The sequence below is a fragment of the Rhinolophus ferrumequinum genome, chromosome 11 (assembly GCF_004115265.2).
Source record: "Rhinolophus ferrumequinum isolate MPI-CBG mRhiFer1 chromosome 11, mRhiFer1_v1.p, whole genome shotgun sequence".
Lineage (NCBI taxonomy): Eukaryota > Metazoa > Chordata > Mammalia > Chiroptera > Rhinolophidae > Rhinolophus > Rhinolophus ferrumequinum.
The window spans coordinates 65904319-65924311 of record NC_046294.1 but is presented as its reverse complement, the minus strand read 5'-3'; the positions used below and the strand labels follow the sequence as shown (position 1 = coordinate 65924311).

General features: G+C 35.6%; 1 protein-coding gene across 2 annotated transcripts in view; it reads left to right on the top strand.

Moving 5' to 3' along the window:
• Positions 1-19993, top strand: part of SESN3 (sestrin 3) — a 64321-nt gene that overhangs the window by 34429 nt on the left and 9899 nt on the right. For both annotated transcript variants that reach the window (XM_033119424.1, XM_033119425.1), the window contains 7 exons: positions 3695-3760; positions 6403-6600; positions 8253-8435; positions 11198-11434; positions 12093-12267; positions 17172-17290; positions 18119-18309. In XM_033119424.1, the coding sequence (XP_032975315.1) occupies positions 3695-3760; positions 6403-6600; positions 8253-8435; positions 11198-11434; positions 12093-12267; positions 17172-17290; positions 18119-18309 (1169 nt within the window). The remainder of the gene's footprint in view (positions 1-3694; positions 3761-6402; positions 6601-8252; positions 8436-11197; positions 11435-12092; positions 12268-17171; positions 17291-18118; positions 18310-19993) is intronic.

The following is a 19993-nucleotide window of genomic DNA, read 5'->3' as shown; positions in this document are numbered from 1 at the left end:
TGCATTTTTAACTTTATTTAATTTTAATGCATTTAAATTTAGTCACACGTGGCTGATGGCTACCGTACAAGGCAACACATGTTTAGAGACTTCAAAAAGTTAATCAGGGCATGAATGGAAGTAGGAACTCAGTCCTGAGCTATTTGGACTTGAAGTAAAAGCTGAGGAAAGGTGTCACAAGGTATTAATAGGACACCAGAACTCCAGCTGATGTTGTAAAGTGAGTCTTTGGATGTGAGGTGATCCTGTTTCTTTTGTATTCGATCTTAGCCACCAACTGAAAAAACATACAGAGATAGAAAAGAAGTAGAGAAAAAAAACAAATCCCAGTAAAGTGAGTTTACAGTAGAATTTATGAGTTACTTTGATCAATTTTAAAATTTCGTTTTCCACCTTCATATAAATAAGCAAAGCAGCCCACTGGGACAATGGCAGAGTCCTCACGAGGAAAGGTGTTCCTTACACAGAAACAGGAACTGGGCTGATCATTTCAGCAGTGATGCCATTTTAAACACAACTGATGAAGGATGCATGCTGGTAAAACTTAAAAATGACATTAGTTTTTCCTTCTCTGCAGGGTCTGAATAGCTCTCTTAGATCAGTCCACATCATCTCTCCTATGGGACTTTTTTGTGCAGTTTTTTTGTTTTTTGTTTGGTTTCGTTTTTGTCTCAGGCCCAGGGGCTACATCACCCCAGAATTGTGTTATTGAAAACACAGATCTGATCCGCAGATCCTCTTAGGAAATTTTACCTCAAATAAGTATCTAATTAAAATTTTCAAGCACATTTTTGGATGCTGTTTTTCACTTTTGAAGTTGATGGGTTAACTGGACATTTTCTCAGCTGATGAAAATAAAATTGGTAAAACATTTTTGTTAGCATATTGGCAACAAGAACTTTAAAGATACTTAAAACTTAAACCCCAATACATTCTTATCTGGCAATCTTCCTCAAGAAACTATCCTAAATACCACAAAATATACCCCCGAATCTCTTTGTACAAAGGTACTCAGCATTATGTATAATGGGGAAAACTGTACATAGCTTTAATGTTCAACAATAGGGAAATTATGAAGTAAACTAATTGCTACAACGTCTTCCCACTTTGTGTATGGAACTACTATGGAATATTTCATATGCTACGTATAATTAATTGCATGCAGTTCTGCCAATTTAATCCTTCTTTGTGTCCCCATTGTACCTAAAACAACTGCTCAATGAATGTTTGCTGAATAAATGAACAAACGAATGTTGACACAAATGAAGTTGAGTTTCAGTTGCTTATCAATTGGTTAAAACTAAGAGATGTTGTATTTTTTTAAGTACATGTAGTTCCATTTGTAATGAAAATGTGTTTCAGATTTAAACATCTATTCTGGAAAATATTTTTGTAAGCAAAATAACAATTTCAAACATTTAAAGGTAAATTCAGTTGATAAATGTATCAAAAAGTGATTTCTTTCATAAACAAATCATATTAGTAATAAATACTTCTGTCTCCAAAGTCCCTTTGTACACTTTTGGTTTATTTTTCCCTCCCTATATTTTCTCTGAATTTTATGTACTTCTTATAATTAAAAGCCTTGTCTCCCCCTATTGACCTTTTTCTCCTCAAGCCTATGATTTGTCTTCACAATCAGGCTCGCTAACAGCTTTGTTCATTTGAAATGATCAGTCTTAATATGCTAGTGCATTAGGCTACGTTATATAGAGAGTATTTGAAATTTTACTTTCTATAATTTACAGAGGCCAGCAAAGGGAAAAAATATGTTTTTTTCTTTTAAATAATTTTTTTCTGGGTAAATCTAGATTATGGTTGATGTAGGCAAGAAATACAAATATTTGATATTCTAAACTACCTCTTTTTACATGGAGTCAGTCCTCTATTGTACTTGAACAGTAAATCGAGATATACTTGTCATCACTTTATAACTAGGTGCTTAGTTCTTTCTGAAACTTTATCAGTTTAAGATTGTCATTATTCAATATATTTATTTTGATAGGACCCTGAAAATTGTTGCTGATTGTGTGCCAAGCTCATGAGGGCAGGAACCATATCTATTTTGTTCACCCTGTATCCTCAGTATCTAAGCTCTCAAAAAATTGTTGAATGCCTGACTGCCTTCTTTGGCCAATTTGTTTCGTGACTGCTTCCTAATAAAGAATTAAAGTAACTATTTTGTGTTTGGTAGGCTCTTTGATTTTAAGGAACAAAAAAGACTCAGATTACTTTATGGAGAGAGAAGGAAGAGGAAAGCAGGGAGGAAGAAGAGAGAGCCCATGAATAGGTTCTACTTTTTCTAGTGAATCCATAGAAACTAGTGGTTTTCCCCTTAGAAGCAGGCCTCTGTCCATGCTTATTCTGGTGCTTCTTTGTTGCTTTTTCTTTGCCTCTGCTTCTGAGTGCTATTTTGTTTCTCTTCTCTCTGTCAGGTTGTATTACTTTCATATAACTCTGGTACTCTAGAGTTACTTGTAGTACTCTAATCTCTTACTGATGCAGCTAATTACCCTCAACTCTATTTGGGCAGAACTTTTTCATCAGGGTACCCATGGGCTAGAGATCAGCTTCTGTGTTTATTGGTCTAATCAGTTGTGGTCAGGAGATAAGGTCATGTGAAATGAATATTGCCATCCTCAGATAAGGAAACACATGAGCTACTTTCTCAGGTTAGAAGCTTCCTGAGGAGGGCTTCGTGGCACCTAAAACTTAAAATACTCTTTTCCAGTAGACGTCTGTTCCCATGTTCTTTCATTTCCCACTCAGTCTTTATAATATTTATAAACCATGGCATGGCCCCTATTTTTATGTTACAGTTTTGGAGGGCTTCTTTTTCAGAACTTTAGAACATTACTTTTATTGTAGAACATTAAGTGGCCATGTCTCCTATCTTCTTCTCCCGGCTAAGAAGGACTGCAAAGCCTGAGAGCCTTCCTCTGACTATTCCTGCTTCTCCACGTGGCTACAGGGAAGGGAGTTATTCCGATTGGAATTTATGTGGTTTATAGATATTCACACTTAAATGGGACCACCGAAATATTTTTCAATTTAGAAAAATTTAAAAAAAGATCAAAAACTTAAAAAGAAAAATTGAACAGACATACCACTGGCAATTTGCCAGTTAATAGTAAGTAGAATACTAAGCGGGACAATAAGCATTGTTGAATTCTCCCATTTCTTAGATTAAATTAACCCCTACCTCTCCAAGTTTTATATTTTTTTTATTTTAAGCTTCACAACTTTATATTAAATCTGATTATTCCTATTTTATTCAGAAAAACCCGTCCGGTCATTGCTTTGGGAGTTGCATGTAATCCTCTTTGAATTTAACCTTCCTTTCAGCTTTCAAATTGAGGCCTAACAGTGTACTAGTATACTATAGATACAATTTTATTATGAAGGTTGATGGTTTTAAGTCATGTCGACAGTGGGCTGAAAAAAAATCTATGATGCTTTAGAATATGACAGGGAAATGACATTTTGGGAGCTTACTGGGCACCCAGCTGGTAGGAGCTTGCCCTGTTACCTTATTCGCACAGCGGCCCTATGGGTTTCTTTTGATCTGAGACCTAACATTTACCCTGATTTTATATAATTCTATTTATTTCAGTACCTTAGCAATAAATTTGCACCAATTTAACTTTTCTTAGAAAACCATCATTAATACTTAAAACTTTTCTTTTAAAAACAGGATAAAAGAATCAGAGTATCTCAACCCTTGACAAGAGGACCAAGTGCCTTTATTCCAGAGAAGGAAGTAAGTTTATCTGTCTTAAAATACATAAAGTGTGATAAAAAAAAATAATTGTACCAAAGTATATCTCCATTTTTAATATGGAAGTAAACATGTGTTTTGCTCTTGTTCCTTATTTATGTCAGAAAACCACAAAGATACATTCTTTTCAATTTCACTCAAAAGTTTGTGTGTATAATAATCTGCTTCTTATTTTAGAGTTAGGTAGCACTGCAAGATTAGGAACATACATTTTAGCATATTTGATTTCAAATATAACTTCTGAGCAAAGCTACTAACTAATAAAATTTAATATTAACGTGAAGGTTTTATGTTTTAAAATGGCCACTGTTTCACAGTGATTGTAAGTTACGTAAATGTTAAGATATTTTGAAATGAAAAAGTAAGTTTCCCAACTAAACCTGTTAAGTTTCCCAATTAAACCTGTTCTTAAATAAAACATGATATTACATCACTAGTAGTTATTTTTTTCATTTGGTTCTAAGTCTTCGTGGCACAGACTGTTACAGAATCTCCTATACAATCTGTACCTTTGGTGAGTGTGGGGAGGAGTCAAGATGGTAAATGCAAGGAAGAGAGTTTATAAAATGAAAACGACACAAAGGAGATTATAATCAGTACAAGGTTTATCCTGTTATATAAAGGTCACAGCAACATGCAGCACCTTCTAGATTCCTAGATGCCTCTCAGATATACTTGGGGTAAGAAAAGCTTAGGACCCACTAATTGAGTTTTTTTCTCTGCTTCAAGGTGTTATAACTCATATTGAATATGGTTATATATACTGATGCACTATTGCAAAGATGTCATTTCTCTTAAAGCACCAACATTATTCCCATATAGTTCTGAAATTAGTCAACAAATAGTATTTATAGAGCATCTATTATGTGCCGGGCATTGTCTTAAAGGAAGTGATGAGTAGAATTTGAATAATACATGTTAGGTCATTGCCAGACTCAGCAGTTCCTTCATTTTCATTTCACTTTTTAAATAACCTTACCATTTAAATGAAAATATTAAATGAAAATTAACAGTAATGCTTTGGAGCTCGGTGACTATAGCTAATCTAGGTGGTGATCATGCATTAGAGTAACTGCTGTGTGTGTGCCCATTTCCCTCACATGGTGGAGAAACTGGTCTTAGCAGAGTGATTGCCTTGTATATATAAAGACTTCCTGAAACAGTCATTTTCCCAGCATATGTTTGAGGATAATCTGGTTTGTAGAAGACACCGCTGTTTTCAGGATAGACTCACTATATGAATCTATTAATGTTTGTCAGCCATCAGTTAAACAGAAGAGACTTCTAGGGAAAATACAAGAGCTATTTTATACTATTTATATGTAGTTTATCTGGATCCTATTATGTTTTCAACAATCATCTTGGTCCCTGTAGTTGACAAAATGGGGGGGATGGGCAAATGAAAGTATATTTGGCTTTATAATGAGCTGGACTGCAATTGCTCCTTTTTTACACCACTGTCATTAACGCTCCCTCGCAATTGTCCCTTTTCAGACATTGTATTTTCTTCAGAATTACGTTTTTCTCAGGCAGTAGTGCCTTTTATATAAATTGTAGTTATTTTTCAGAAGAGACTGTACAGCCAGCCCTGAAGAGTTAACAGAGTTTGCTTAATAACTGTGTGAACCTTTCCAAAGAAAGTCCTTTAGTCTGGACTTCAGGAGATCTGGATTCTAGATCAGGCTCTGCTATTAACTAGGTGCGTGAGCTTCGATTTAAACTCGAATCTGTTTCTTATCCAAAATAAGGAATACATTCTTTTTAAGTCTAGAACTTGAATTCTAAAATATCAATAAATAATGAACCAATCCTAGAAATATGCATCTCATGTGTATTAATTCCCACAGAGCTGGGTCCTTCTACAAGGTGCTAACAAGCTCTTAACACCTTCTGAGCCAACTCTTGGTGTGATGCCCAAGCTGTCATTGTGTATAAAGCTATATATAAATAACCTATTTTTGAGTTAGCTCTTTTGATTCCCTAAGATGGAGGATGTCCGTTTTAATAACTTACCTTGTTTTTAGTAATTAACATGATAGGCTCAAAACAAGAATGACAGTATTCTGGTGTCCTTATTAATTTTTCAATTAACACTTTCCTACAAATTATCATATTTTCCTTTGTCCCTAAAGACTTCAGAAGGCCTTTTTAAATGTTGAATAACAAGAACAAGCAAAGGATCAGATTGAAAATATTTGTCTACATATAATGTGATTGAGTATCTTTATAAGCTATTGAGAGAAAATTGTAAATGTATGTAATCAAATGCCACAGCTTTTGCCTCACCACAAATTGGTGTGGCTATAGCCATGCAAGCGAGCCCTGAAATTTTTTGCCTTATGTTCTTGGCAAAGCAGATGGAAGCTTCTTTTCTCCAATTTCATGGCTGTGTGTGTAATGTTTGATAATTTGACATTTGTTGTTTAATAAATTGTGGTACCAGAGCCAAAAATGAGTGGTGCTTTCTTTCTTCTTTCTGTTCCTCATCTGAGCAACTGCATAATTTCAGTGTCTGTTAATATCAAAAGAACAGTCCTTTGCTCCAACAGTGGCATGATTTATGAACACCAAGGATGTGTTTACTTCTCAATAATGATTTTGTTTTGGGTTTCTTGGTTGTTAAGGTTGTCCAAGCCAACACGGTGGATGAACGTACTAACTTTCTTGTGGAAGAATACTCGACATCCGGGCGCCTGGACAACATCACCCAGGTCATGAGTCTGCACGCTCAGTACCTGGAGTCTTTCCTGCGGAGCCAGTTCTACATGCTGCGCATGGACGGCCCCCTTCCTCTACCGCACAGGCACTACATAGCAATCATGGTGCGCTCTTCCCCTGCTTCCGGGCTGCCGGGCACACCGCCCTCACCTATTCCTTCCCCTTCTAATATTCTGTGTGTAGGTGTGGAGAGCTAATTGTAATTTTATGGAACTACGAATTGGAAGTCTGTGGCCTTTCAGATACCAAGTTCCTTGGGGACATTTTGAATCCTTAAACCACTCGATGTACTGAAAGTTTCTCCTTTAATTTTCACTAAAATCATTTTCCACATTTAATTCCTTGTGATTAAAGATGCTTGTAGGAGTCAAAGTAATATCCCACAAGTTTTGTTTTTGTACTTGATATCTTGTTTTTATTAATATGAAACGGTGGTTTGTGACATTTTATTTAGTCATTTTATTACATGAAAATATCGCTATTTTGGCTAAGAGGAAAGTGTCAGTTTGTACCACTGGAGACTGGATAAGAGATGAAGTCTTAAATGAATTATTGTGCTCTTAAGTATAGTATTTGGTACTGGTTAACCATAATGTTCTGGGCCAGAGAGAATTATAAATTGGGAGGCTAGGCAGCGGGAGTGAGCAAGGTAGAAAGAAGCAGTACTTCTTGGCTACAGCCGAACTACTGTGTTTCTCAGAAAATAAGACAGGGTCTTATATTCTTCTTTGCTCCAAAAGTCGCATTAGGGCTTATGTTTAGAGGATGTCATCCTGAAAAATCACGCTAGGGCTTATTTTCCGGTTAGGTCTTATTTTCGGGGAAACGGTATTCTGGAGAAAAAGAGGAATTGAGAACATGATTCAAGTGCCGTATGTTTGGAGATTTAGAGCAGCTGGGCTGGCAGCACGAGGGGAGCCAGCCGGGAGTTAGCAGATTCGTCATTACCAAGTTTAATTTGATTATCTTGTTTATGCTCTCACTGAAGTTTTAAACAACAACAAAAAAAAGGCAGCGGACTATGTTTTACTGAATGACGCACTTGACTAAGACTATAATTTTAGCTTAAGTTTTTGAGGACAGTAAGGGTAAAAGCAGACCTAGAGTGTCATAAACTAAGAAAGCAACAAGATACAGAGAATAGAAAGAATACAACAATACTATTTTACTGAGAAGGAGCCCTGAGGAAAGGAGTGGTGAAAAGTGTGCTTTGCATGGATTTACCAACTTGTCATTATAAAGGCTCATTTTGACTGCATAGGAAGGAAGGGGTCAGTGATCTTCTGTGTCTTCTCAATAGAGTGAAGTGCACAGATAACACTGATATCACAGTTATCTCAAAGGCAATAAGAGAATTACCCAAATGAGCATGCATTCCGAGTTACTAGAATACAAGTTAATGAGATTTTATTATGTTTTAAATAGAATACAGTTCATATGATTTGCCCTAATGAAGCAGACATGTACTTTCTTAACAAAACAAGAACGTGTCTTCTGGGTTGACCAGTCCAGTATCAACCTTCTAGATGAGGCAGGAATTGGCTTGATGTGACAATTTATTTGATTATACAACTGTCAGCTTCATGTTTTGATTCAAGAATCTATAGCAGCATTGTGATGGAAGTTTTAGAAGGAGGAGGATTCTGTAAGAAAAGAATATTGACTATAAAAATTAAGAATTCCACCTATATTTTTGTGTAGAAATAGCGTAAGACTCTACCACGACGGTTTTATCAGCTAACTCTTTGTGTTTTAGGCTGCCGCTCGACATCAGTGTTCTTACTTAATAAATATGCATGTGGATGAATTTCTAAAGACAGGAGGTATTGCTGAGTGGTTGAATGGTTTGGAATATGTACCACAAAGACTGAAAAATCTTAATGAGATAAATAAGCTACTAGCACACCGACCTTGGCTGATCACGAAAGAGCACATTCAGGTACTGAGTGTTTATCTGAAATAAAAAAGATGTTTACCAATGATTCTAATGAAGAGTTCATTTTTTCGTTAAGTATTTTGCTGAAGACTTAATTTTAAATATTTGCATGTTAGGAACTTGAAAAATAATGGTGTATTAATATGTGTAGAAAAGATAACTTCAGAAAGTCAGTGGGTTTAAGTATAAATGGATACTTCTCTTTAAATCATCAGTAATTAGCTTGTAGAAGTGCTTTAATGAGTGGCTACAAGAAAAATTGATTTCAATTTTCAAGCAGTAGGTAGAACAAAGAAAATACACTAGCTTGATAAGGTACCTGGGTTCCAGTCTCTACCGGTACTCACCAGTGTGTGACCTTTACTGAATTAACTTATGTGGGCCCAGTAGTTCCTCCTCCTATAGAATAAGAGGCCTAGAGTAAATGAGTTCTAAACTCTTTTCTAGTGCTAACATTTCATAATTTTAAGTTTTTCACAAAATGATTTTGCAGATAAAAAGTAATTTGCCAGCTGGTGTGTGAACGCTTAACTGCCTCTAGAAGCTAGGGCTCAGATGAGAAATAGAGTTGTGATTGACTAGAGCACTTGCACTTCAAAAGGAGCTTCCATCAAAGGCCTACAGGGTGAGGTCGTGATATAATATACTTAACACGGTGCTTGGTACTTGGTAACTATTTAATAAATAGGAGCAGTCATCTAAATGATCAGTAGAAGCCTTGGGTATTTAAAATCCCTGCTTCTAATGCATTGAAATGTCCTTTTTAAAAAATCCTCTTTTCAGCTACTTTTTTGTTAGTTGTTTGCCCAGTTAAGCCAAACTTAGCTTTTGTCAATCTGTATACTCTCAAATTTTGATGATCTATTTGGGAATCTGAGAAGCACAGTGTTGCCCTGAGGTTTATGTTCTAGTTCATCATAGTTCGATACAGGGATTGCTCATTATTTTTATGTCCCATGTTAATTACTTTGCATCAGAACATCGGTGGCTCTAAAAAGATAGACCCTGCCTTTGGACATGCTCGGAGTCTAGGGAAGAGCAATCTAGGGAGGTAATGACAATAGTCACAGCACAAGAGGGTATAAATGTGTGAGTAAAGAGAATGGGATCAGGAGCTTTCACGGAAGAGGTAACATTTGAGCCAGGTCTTGAAGACTAAGTAGGAGGAGTTTTCAGGTAGAGGATGGCATTCCAGAGTATGAAATATTATGATATGTTGGAAAAGTAGTTAATAGCTTCAGGTTACTGACTTGGAGAAATGGTTATATAAGGTGGAGGATAGGAAATGGAATGAATACTGTATTAAAGAATTTGTGTTTTATCCTCAGAAAGTTATGGTGTCCAGAGTTACATGATGGTACCTCATGGGTGCACAAGACAGTCCCTCAAAATGTTAGAAAATATGCGTGTGTGTGTGTTTGTTGTATGTGTATTCTTATACTCCTTTATGTTTTTTGTGTATTTCAGAATAGTATTACAGTACATGTATATAACTAGTCTATATGAAGTGTATTTTATAAGTATATATTAATTTATAAATAAATGTACATAATTATCAGGGCATGGGCCCCCAATTGTTACTGTCAGAAACATATATGCACAAAAGAGCTTAGAGATCACTGCGATAAAGAATCAAGAATCATTAAAGGTTTTTTTTTTGAGCTGAGTTAATAATATTTACCGATACAGAAGATACATTACAAATGGTGCAGACTGGAAGCAGGGAGGCCCACCATAAAACAGTTGCAGTAAATTTTCCATGAGAGGTGATTTTTTTTTAAAAGCCTTGGGGAGATGAAGAGGAGGGATCAGACTGCATATAATTATTCTACATGAGAACAAGCAGGACTTGGTGACTGGCAGAATGTGTCAGGATAGAGAAAGAGGGTGGGACAGGAGAATGACTCTGGGCAGAAGGCAATGCCATGAGCAGGATTCATACACAGCCCCGAGGACAGAAGACTCTGGCATCCATGTAGTGATGTCCAGTTACCGAAGGAAACACAAGTCTGTAGCTCAAGATAAAGGAAGAATAGAAATAAAAGTATTGGGTAGCTATTTATAGATAAGCAGAGGTCAAGTTGAAGGAATGTGATCCATCCGGGGAGATATTGTACAAGGAAAGATCATGCATAGAACAGAGCAAGCCAGCATTGTGGAGGCCAGCAGAAAAAGAAGGGGGGCTGTGAGCGAGATGAACAAGGATCCATCTCAGGTAGAAATTGCACCAAAAAAAAAAAAAAGTGGAATTGCTGAAGTCAAGGGAGATTAATTTCAAGAAGAAAGTGAGGACAATGTAAATTTTGCAGAGATCAAATGGGATAAAGGCTAAAAAGAAATAGTCAGATTTGGCCATTTGGAAGTCATATGTGACCTTAATGCAAGTAGCTTCAGGAGTTTGTTTGAAAAAGAAATGATAATAATAAATAAATAAAAGTAGAAGTGAATATGAGGTGAGAAATTTGAGATGATGAGTATTGGCTATCCTTTCAGGTTTAATGATAATCCTGCAAAGACTGGCAAAAGCATTGTAAATTTTACCAATCCCTTTAGAAATCTCTTTGGGTGGTATTATCAAAAGTCATAAAAATATTAATGCCCTTTATCTCAAAAAATCTTTAATATGTGAAAGATTTTTAAAACAGTTTTAAGTTTTATTACTAGAAACGGACGTATGAAACTTGGTAGATGTTCCGTACTTTCTAAAATTGCTTTATAGCATTCTATGATTTTCATTTTCACTCTGACTTGCTTCCTTATTCCAGAAACTTGTCAAAACTGGAGAAAATAATTGGTCTCTGCCCGAACTGGTACACGCTGTGGTCCTGCTGGCACATTATCATGCTTTGGCAAGCTTTGTCTTTGGCAGTGGCATCAACCCAGAGAGAGATCCAGAAATCTCCAATGGATTCAGGCTAATATCAGTTAACAATTTCTGCGTGTGTGACCTTGCTAATGACAACAACATAGAAAATGCATCTCTTACAGGCAACAGCTTTGGGGTCAGTTTTCTTAACTGTCTTTTCTGTTTTGCCTTTAAACTTCCTTAACATTAAAAATACCTAGAGAGAATTTATTCTCCGATTAAATAAGATATTATATACTTGAACTATTTTTGCATTATTTTTGTTACTATAAAAATTTAACCTATACGTGAAGTTCTGAAGTGTCTTAAAAAAGCTTTTAAGGCAGAAAGATGTGATTACAAATCATAAGGACTAAAATATTGATGCATTCTAGCGATCATAGGCTTTTTCTGTTAGATCCTTTGGACAGCAGAGCCCAGAATGATATATTTGTGTCTGTAATACGCTGGCATAACCAATAGAAAATATATCTCATGACAGCAAAAAGTAGGAAATTTGAAGCTGCCTCATTTTTTCAAATAAACCATCGTATAATTTAATATATACCAAATGGTAGCATTCTAGATTAAATATATCTATACTTACAAACTTTCTATATTTATATCTGAAGGGAAAACATCATACTTCTGAAAACATCATATGACTTTCTTTGGAGTTAGTAAAAAACCCACTTAGGAACTTAATAATGGTGCCCATGCTACTATATGTACATAATAAGGTGACATTGGGGGATAGAGACATTTACTCAAATGATTTTTAATATTAACACCAACATTTTATTGTCTGGCTCCAGATTGTAGGTTCTCTAAGTGAGCTAGAGGCCTTAATGGAAAGAATGAAAAGGCTTCAAGAAGAAAGGGAAGATGAAGAGGCATCTCAGGAAGAAATGACCACTCGTTTTGAGAAGGAGACGAAAGAAAGTCTGTTCGTGGTCTCTGGAGATACTTTTCATTCATTTCCTCATTCAGGTGCCTTTTTTTTTTTTTTTTTTTTTTTTTTTGCTGGCTTTGCCTTTTAGCTGTTCTTGGTACCCTGACAGTCCACCTTCAGTATTTTCCTCGTAGATATGTAAAAACTGATTCATTCTGCTACGTTGTTCCCTTTATTTATTTCTCCTTCTCTGCCTTGTAGATGGTATACCTGATGCTATTGATTCCTCAGTTATGTTGGTGCATCTTTGACTATGTTTCAGATCCAGTTGAGAGGAACTTGCAGCTTTGTAGTCCATCCTATATCCTGGATAAAATGCTATTCAAAGCAGACCAGTTGCTTATAAAGTTAGATAGGAATATTTAATTTATTCTACTTTTGTGGGGTTTTTTTTGATGATAAGTGAAATCCTGGTTCAATAGATAAATTTTTAAAAAATATCTTTGCCTTTTCTGTGGGTGGGGAGTATGTAGGAGGATTGTTCTCACACTGCTGCTTTTCTTTTCCAGATTAGTTCTAAAATTACATTGCACTTACATTTGCATTTCTTGGGAGAAATCTTTGGAATTTTATAAAAGTGTACTATTTAGGTCATTTTCTTAGCTTGCATTTGGAGGAATTTATTCTGTATTAAAAGCTAGGCTTCTTTGCTCTAGTCTTAATTAAAAACACATTTTTTAAATTTTCTAAGAGACTTTGAAACAGGAGGTAAACTTTTCAATTATGACTAAAAAAGACATTGAACACAACATAGTAAATGTTATTAAAATAGCATAGAGTCAATAGAAAGTTTAAACCCTTCAAAGTCATCAATCTACATGATATTTGTTTTTAAAATAGAGTTCCATTAGTTTAAAAAAGGGCTTCAAAATGACTAGTCTTAATGCAGATCAGTCTCATAAATTCTGAGGGTAATTGATTTGGCCATAACTTGTATAAACATACCTTTAAACATAGCATTGCTATTGACCAATAGCTCTTGGAAGTTTTACCAGGAAAAACAAGAACCCCTTTTATCATTTCCCCTGATGATCTTTTTTTATGAAAGATTTTATCTACCAAATTGAGTATAGTAAGTAACAGTTTCTCAGAACTTCTAACCAACAGGAAATCCCAAATAAGGAAACTCAGTGTTTCAGTTATTGGTTTAATATTCATTCTACAAACATTTATTGAGTGTCCCAGATAGTCTCAGCATTGTGGTAGGTACTCAGATTTTCAGGCTTAGATGTGGTTCCTGCCCCCTGGGAGCTGTTGTTGCTAATGGCAGAGAAATAAATGATTACAATATATAGCAGAATGTGAAAGGTATATGAATGAGCCTAGAAGAGGACCCGGAACCCATCTTGGTGGGTGAAGAGTGTAGATAGAAAGGGTCCTAGAAGATGACTTCCTCCAGCCATTTGGCTCTAAGCTAAGTCTTAGAATCTTGAGTGCAAAGGAATCAGGCAATGGCTGGAGGACAGGGGAGTTGGTAGTAAACAGCATCCAAGCCTGAGCCAAGGCACGAACGATGGTATGAAATAGGATGCTTGCTGCAGAAACAAGTGGCTCTGTGTTGTTAGGACATTAATCACGAAGTAGGGAATGTGACAAGGTCGCTGGTTAGGTTTACAGAGGCCTCCTCATCATGTTTTTTCTAACCTTAAGGACATGCAATCTGCCATAGTTTGGACATCTTGAGCTAAGATGTCTGTAAAACACCCAGTCTGGAGATGTCCAGCACAGTGCTTCTCAAACTTTCCTGTGCATGTGAGTCACTGGGGAATCTGGTTGTAATCCAGATTCTGATTCAGCCAGCCTGGGCTACGACCCCAGATGCCCCATTTCTGATGCTCCTCCAAGTGATACTAATGCTGCCTAGTCTGCAGACCACACTTAGAGTATCAAGGGTTTAGCAGAGAGTCCGAAGATCAAGACAGGGCTTTACACACAAGATAAAGTTTCAAAAATTATCAGCATATAATTAGGAGTTAAAATCAAAAGAGTTGATTAGAAAAACATCCAGGGAGAACAAATGGGACAAAGAAAACTAATGAGCCTGAGTAAATCAGTTAGGTAAACCAATATTTTAAAATGTAGACACATGTATTAGGTTCAGTAATACCTATTTGCTTTTAGACCTTACTTTATAGGAGCTTCTCTAAGATCACTAGAACTTGAAGGATATGAACATTTTATTTCTTTTAGATTATTTTTTAATAATGGAAATATATTTTGGGTCCCAGTCGCTACCTTCTTGGACCCTTGAGCAGGGACTGCTGTCTTCTAAAGTGAATTTTGACGAGCAAGTCTTAGACCCTAGCCAAAAATTATGTTGTGATTTTAATAGGAGAGTCTATATCATTTATAAATCATTCAAGGAAATAAATCATTTCATTACTTACTCTTAAACATTCTCAGTACTAAATTTACTGGTCACACAAAGATAACATAGGAAAATGACTCTGTATAGTGGTTAATTGAGTCATTTTTATAGACTTCACCATGTTTTAAAATGGAAATAGAAACTAATTTTTCCTATAAAAAAAATGTATTGGTTTGACCAGTGTGATAAAGCATTCCAGATAACCTGTGGAGATTCTAGAAATAGTTTTTCAAGACTTTGAGGAAAATAAATATTTAAAATATTTTATAAGGGTGTTTTTCTATAGCTTGGTGTAATGGTTAATTAGCTCTTATTATTTTTTGTTTTTCAAGGTAGAAAGGTGTTCTATTACTGTAACATAACTTTTTCTGTATTATGTTAGTAGCCACCTGTTAAGGGCAGAAGAATGCAGATAATGTGCAAAATACTATTTCCTTTGAGTCCAGACTTTAAAATATTTGTTTAGGTAGAATTAAAATGAGAGCTTTAGATTTGTTGATCAGAGTACTAATTTCAACTTTCTTAAAACTAACTTCTTAAGATAAATTTAGGGGGGCAAAAATTTGTGGTGTGAGAAACTTTCGTACATTTCTTTCTGTGGACAAAATTGTCTAGAGAACAGGTCTTAATTGACTCCTAATTTAAAAATGAATAAATGGATACTATTTGTAGGATAAATTTTATCCTATTTGCTTAGTTACTCTTTATTATTTACTTAAAAATGTTTAAAAGTCATGTGACAACTTGAAAATGTATATGAACAAAACAAAAACTAATATCAAAGTCAAACGAACTGGTTATATAATAATAGTCAACTCCAGTATCGATATTTGGCAAATGAAACCACCTGTTATACAGTATGGGAGGAAAGATCACTTCAAGAGAGAAACCGTTTTACAGAGTTTAGTTATCACTCACTGTTCTTGGTTTAATTTTACTTCACAACCCACAAAACCCATAGCTTTCATAGCAACCTCAGTGATCGCTGCTACATTTTACATGTTTTACTTCATTTCTCTTGATTAATATGTGATGGGCTGGATTAAGGAAAACATAACCTCGTTGGTAAATGTTAAGAGATAATATATTGAAAAACGCCATTTGTAAAGCATTTCTGTTGACCTGAATAGAGTGCTGGTGCACAAGGAGACAACACAGTAGCTGTGGGATGGGCTAGGGATAGCCTGAGATTGAAAGTTACTTCAAAGCTTCAAATCAATTTCAGTAGTTTAATGTTTACACGTTTTCCACATCACCTTAAACCAACCCACATTGCATTTCTTACTGACACTCAGTATTGACAATAGTATTAGTAACATACAGTTAGTTTACTTATTTCTTAAGTAGCTATTTCTTTTTGTGTTAGTGAAACAAAGAAAAATTAGATAGTAGGTACATATCACAGTACCTCATATATAGTAAGTACGCAATAATGCCAGTCTCAAGACTCCAGCTAAGAATTATAGTTTCTTTAAATATGCCATAAAATTGTTTTATTACTTATTATTTATTAAATAGTGAATGTATAAATATGAATTAAAATACTAAGAAAATACTGTTCTTTGCATGGAAGGAGCTAGTCTTTTTATTTTGAAAACTCTATGTTCATTTTCAAGAGTAGAAGGTAGTAAATAACGGTTGTTCCTTCCCTTTTAGTGGTTGCAATCAGGAAAAAAAAGGTAATTAAAAGGATTAACTTAAAAAAAGTGAGTTAGAAGAGAATTATTTACATCAGATTTGGATGCATTGGGCATTCACAATTTTTCAGTGGTGAATTTTTAATATTATCAAGTATGCAGAAGACAGCTGCTTTAAGATATTGTCTTCCTATATTCCTGAATGCCACTTTGATAATAATCCAATCATAGTCTCATTAGCACATTATTTACTCCATTTGTTGTATAACTTTTTATTTTCATGTACGGAGACAAGTGTATATATCTTAGGTGTAAAAGTCAATAAACTTTCACAAATGGAACCTTCCTGTTGAACTAACACTCAAGTCCACTAAGAATACCAGTGGCACCCAAAAGTCCACTTTCCTCCCTGTTGCGTTTCTTTCCCAGTCCTTCTCCCTAATGCTTCTTAGTAAGCTAAAAATGAACTAACTTTCACTGTGAGTACGTCCAGATGAAACCCCATCTAATTTTAACAAAACCTATCTTAATAGTAAACTCAACTAAAGTGGTCTTTACCTTCATCTCTTCTCTTTCCCCACATCTCACTTCATCCCCCAGAGAGATCAAAAGTTGAAGCTTTATACTCAAAGGCCTGTGCTATCTTCCTTTTCTCAATAAGTAAAACTCGTGTACTGATCTTTGCTACTCCTATTTAAATATTTCAATTTAGTCAATTTTTTGCCCAAGCAACTACAGTTAAATGTTAAGATTGCCAGTATTTGGTGATAAAATTGTTTTCAAAACTGCAGCAGTCAATGTTTTATCTGAATTTTAGCCCTGTAGTCAATATTGTCACTTTGGAAATTCATGGAAAAGCTAAAAAGTGGAGGAAAATGGTTTGTTTCATTGTTCTGTGTAGCTGCCTTAACACTAGATTGTTCGTTATTGTCCTTAGATTTTGAGGATGACATGATTATAACATCTGATGTCTCCCGGTACATTGAAGACCCTGGTTTTGGGTATGAAGACTTTGCCAGACGAGGAGAAGAGCATTTGCCAACATTCCGAGCTCAGGTATGAGATGTCTTTATTTCAGAGAAACTAGAGAATAAATACTGTCATTTTAATTGTGAAATGGTGTAATGTGCATAAATTGACTTCTAAAGGAATTAATAGGTCATTTTGATAGTATCTGTAAATCCTTTTATTTAATCTAGTTTTTTGGCCTAGTCTAATTGGATGTCCCAGTAGGTGAACTATTGTTTCAACATTTTCCCTACTAAGAAGGCAAAAGGAAACAGCTTTATTCAGTTACTTGCATTATTACATAGTAGTTGTATAATAATGTTCATACCATTTTTTTTGGAGAGGAGCAGGGAGGAAATCAAGTGATATGTGGCATTTATAATAAAAAGGCTTTTGTCCTAAGATCACAAACCAGTAGTTGCGGGCACACGGGCTGCCCCTTCCCCTTCATAGGAAAACATAGCCATAGTAATAATGATGTAGCTTCTAAAGAGAGTGTAATTTTTAATTAAGACAGACCCCCATTGTACCTGTTTCAGACGAACTGCTGTCCATGTCCCTGAGCAGGTTTAGTCACATAGGAATAGATCAAGATTTTCTGCGGTCCTTCCAGATTAGGGCATCATATGTATAGTGCTTGACCACAGGAAGTAGCCAGTGTATCACCAACATGCCAAACCCTGGACTCCACTGAGGAAACAACATGACATTCCAATCTACAAACTGGGGTGACAGCTTCGTAGTAAAGCTACAAACTTAGAATTAAATGTGAAATGTCTTCACTTAGTTGCATAAGTAGTTAGATTGAATAAAAACCTGGAGTTTATTTAAATAAGGAATGCCCATTTTGTAAGTGGATGCATTTTATTCTTTTAGGACTACACCTGGGAAAATCATGGGTTCTCCCTGGTGAACAGACTTTATTCTGACATTGGACATCTTCTGGATGAAAAGTTTCGCATGGTCTACAATCTCACCTATAACACTATGGCCACCCACGAGGATGTTGACACAACCATGCTGCGCAGAGCTTTATTTAACTACGTTCACTGTATGTTTGGAATCAGGTATGTTCAGTGTGGAGACAGTTTCATTTATAAATGAAAATTCTGACATGAGTCTTACTTCTATCCTGTTGAGCATCCAGTTCTGGGGAGAAAATGTTACATGTGGATTTCTGATTTTAAAACATTAATTCCATTTTATAGAAAAGCATTTTATTATAGTTAACTGTTGTGAATCTTAACATGCATATATAAATACAGTAGTAAGAATTTGCTAATGAGGGGGAAAATGTCAGTAATCCTTGGGGATAGGATAAAATCAGACTCAGTTTGAGAAGCCTTCCTAGAAGAATTAGGCAATTAAAAACCATGTATTGTGTCCCTTTCAATCACTAATAAATGCTGGCTTATTTAGTTTGTCATTTATTTCTTTATTTTTGAGGGAATGGTAATTAGGGTATAAATAAAACTAGGATAGATTCCACCCTCACAAAGCTTACATAGGTCACATAAGAACACTGAAACAAAAATATCAGTCAATATAAATCAATAGCCTCTAAATTCAAAAAGTAAGCATTGAGAGGACAGTGAGTAAATGAGTGAACGAGACTGAATGGTATAATCAGGAAAACTTTTTCTGGAGAATGTGCCTTTTCTAGCTGGTTTTTGAAAGCTTTTATGGAGACAGACTTGCAGAAAGAGAAAATTCCCAGTTATGAATACATTCAGTTTGACACTATACTATATCCTCTTTGATATAATTTCAGAAAGTCTTTGTGGAATGGAATTAGAATTCAATTTGTTAAGCAAAGCAGTTTTCTATAATTTTAGCTAAGAAAAACACAAATTTCCTGAAAAAATCAACTGTTAATGGAACATTCTACCTAGAAGACACAATTACGACAGTAAACAATAACTGCGCTTTTTACCCATTTACCATCCTAGACAATAAGTTAGCCCAGAATCGTCACATTTTCAAACACAGATATGATACCTACCTGTTTAAGAAAAATAAACACCAATATTATTTAATGTAATTGCAATAAATAATTATAGTCCAGACAAATAACCGATGTGATTATGATTATATTTGCCTGTGGGAGTCTACTAAATACAACTTATAAAAATCCTTCAGGTATTGTTTTTTAACTAAGTTTGGGTTAAAAATTAACTGCAAATATAGAAGAGAAATCCCACTAGCTCCCACGTCTGCACTTATCCTCCTACCTGTGTCTGTGCCCATTTATGCTGCTGGCTCTTCTCTCTCGGTATGGATAAGCCGTCTGTGCTTCCGTGTGCAGTGGGCACACTCCTACCTCCTCTCATCTAAAGATCCCCATTCGAGCAGTCTCCCTCTGTCTCCTACGGAATCACCTTCACTCTATTGGATCTTTCCCATCAGTATATAACAGGATCTTTCCCGTGACGTTATTTCTCTCATCTTTAAAAAAAGATCCTTTCTTCCGCCTGCTTTTCTCTCTGTCTATTGCCTCATTGCCCTGCTCCCATGCACAGCAAGTCTCTTGCAAAAAATGTTGTATGTTTAACTGTCACCATTTTCTCATCTCCCATTCTCTCGTGAACCCACTATCGTGGCAGGCTTTTACTCCCCCCACGCCAACAGAACTGCTCTTACTGAGGTTGCCAGTGACCTCTGGCTGGCTACTTCCGGGGTCAGTTCCCAGGGATCGTCTCATGTGAGTCACTGACACCGGACACAGTGGGTTACTCCTTCTTCCCTGAAACA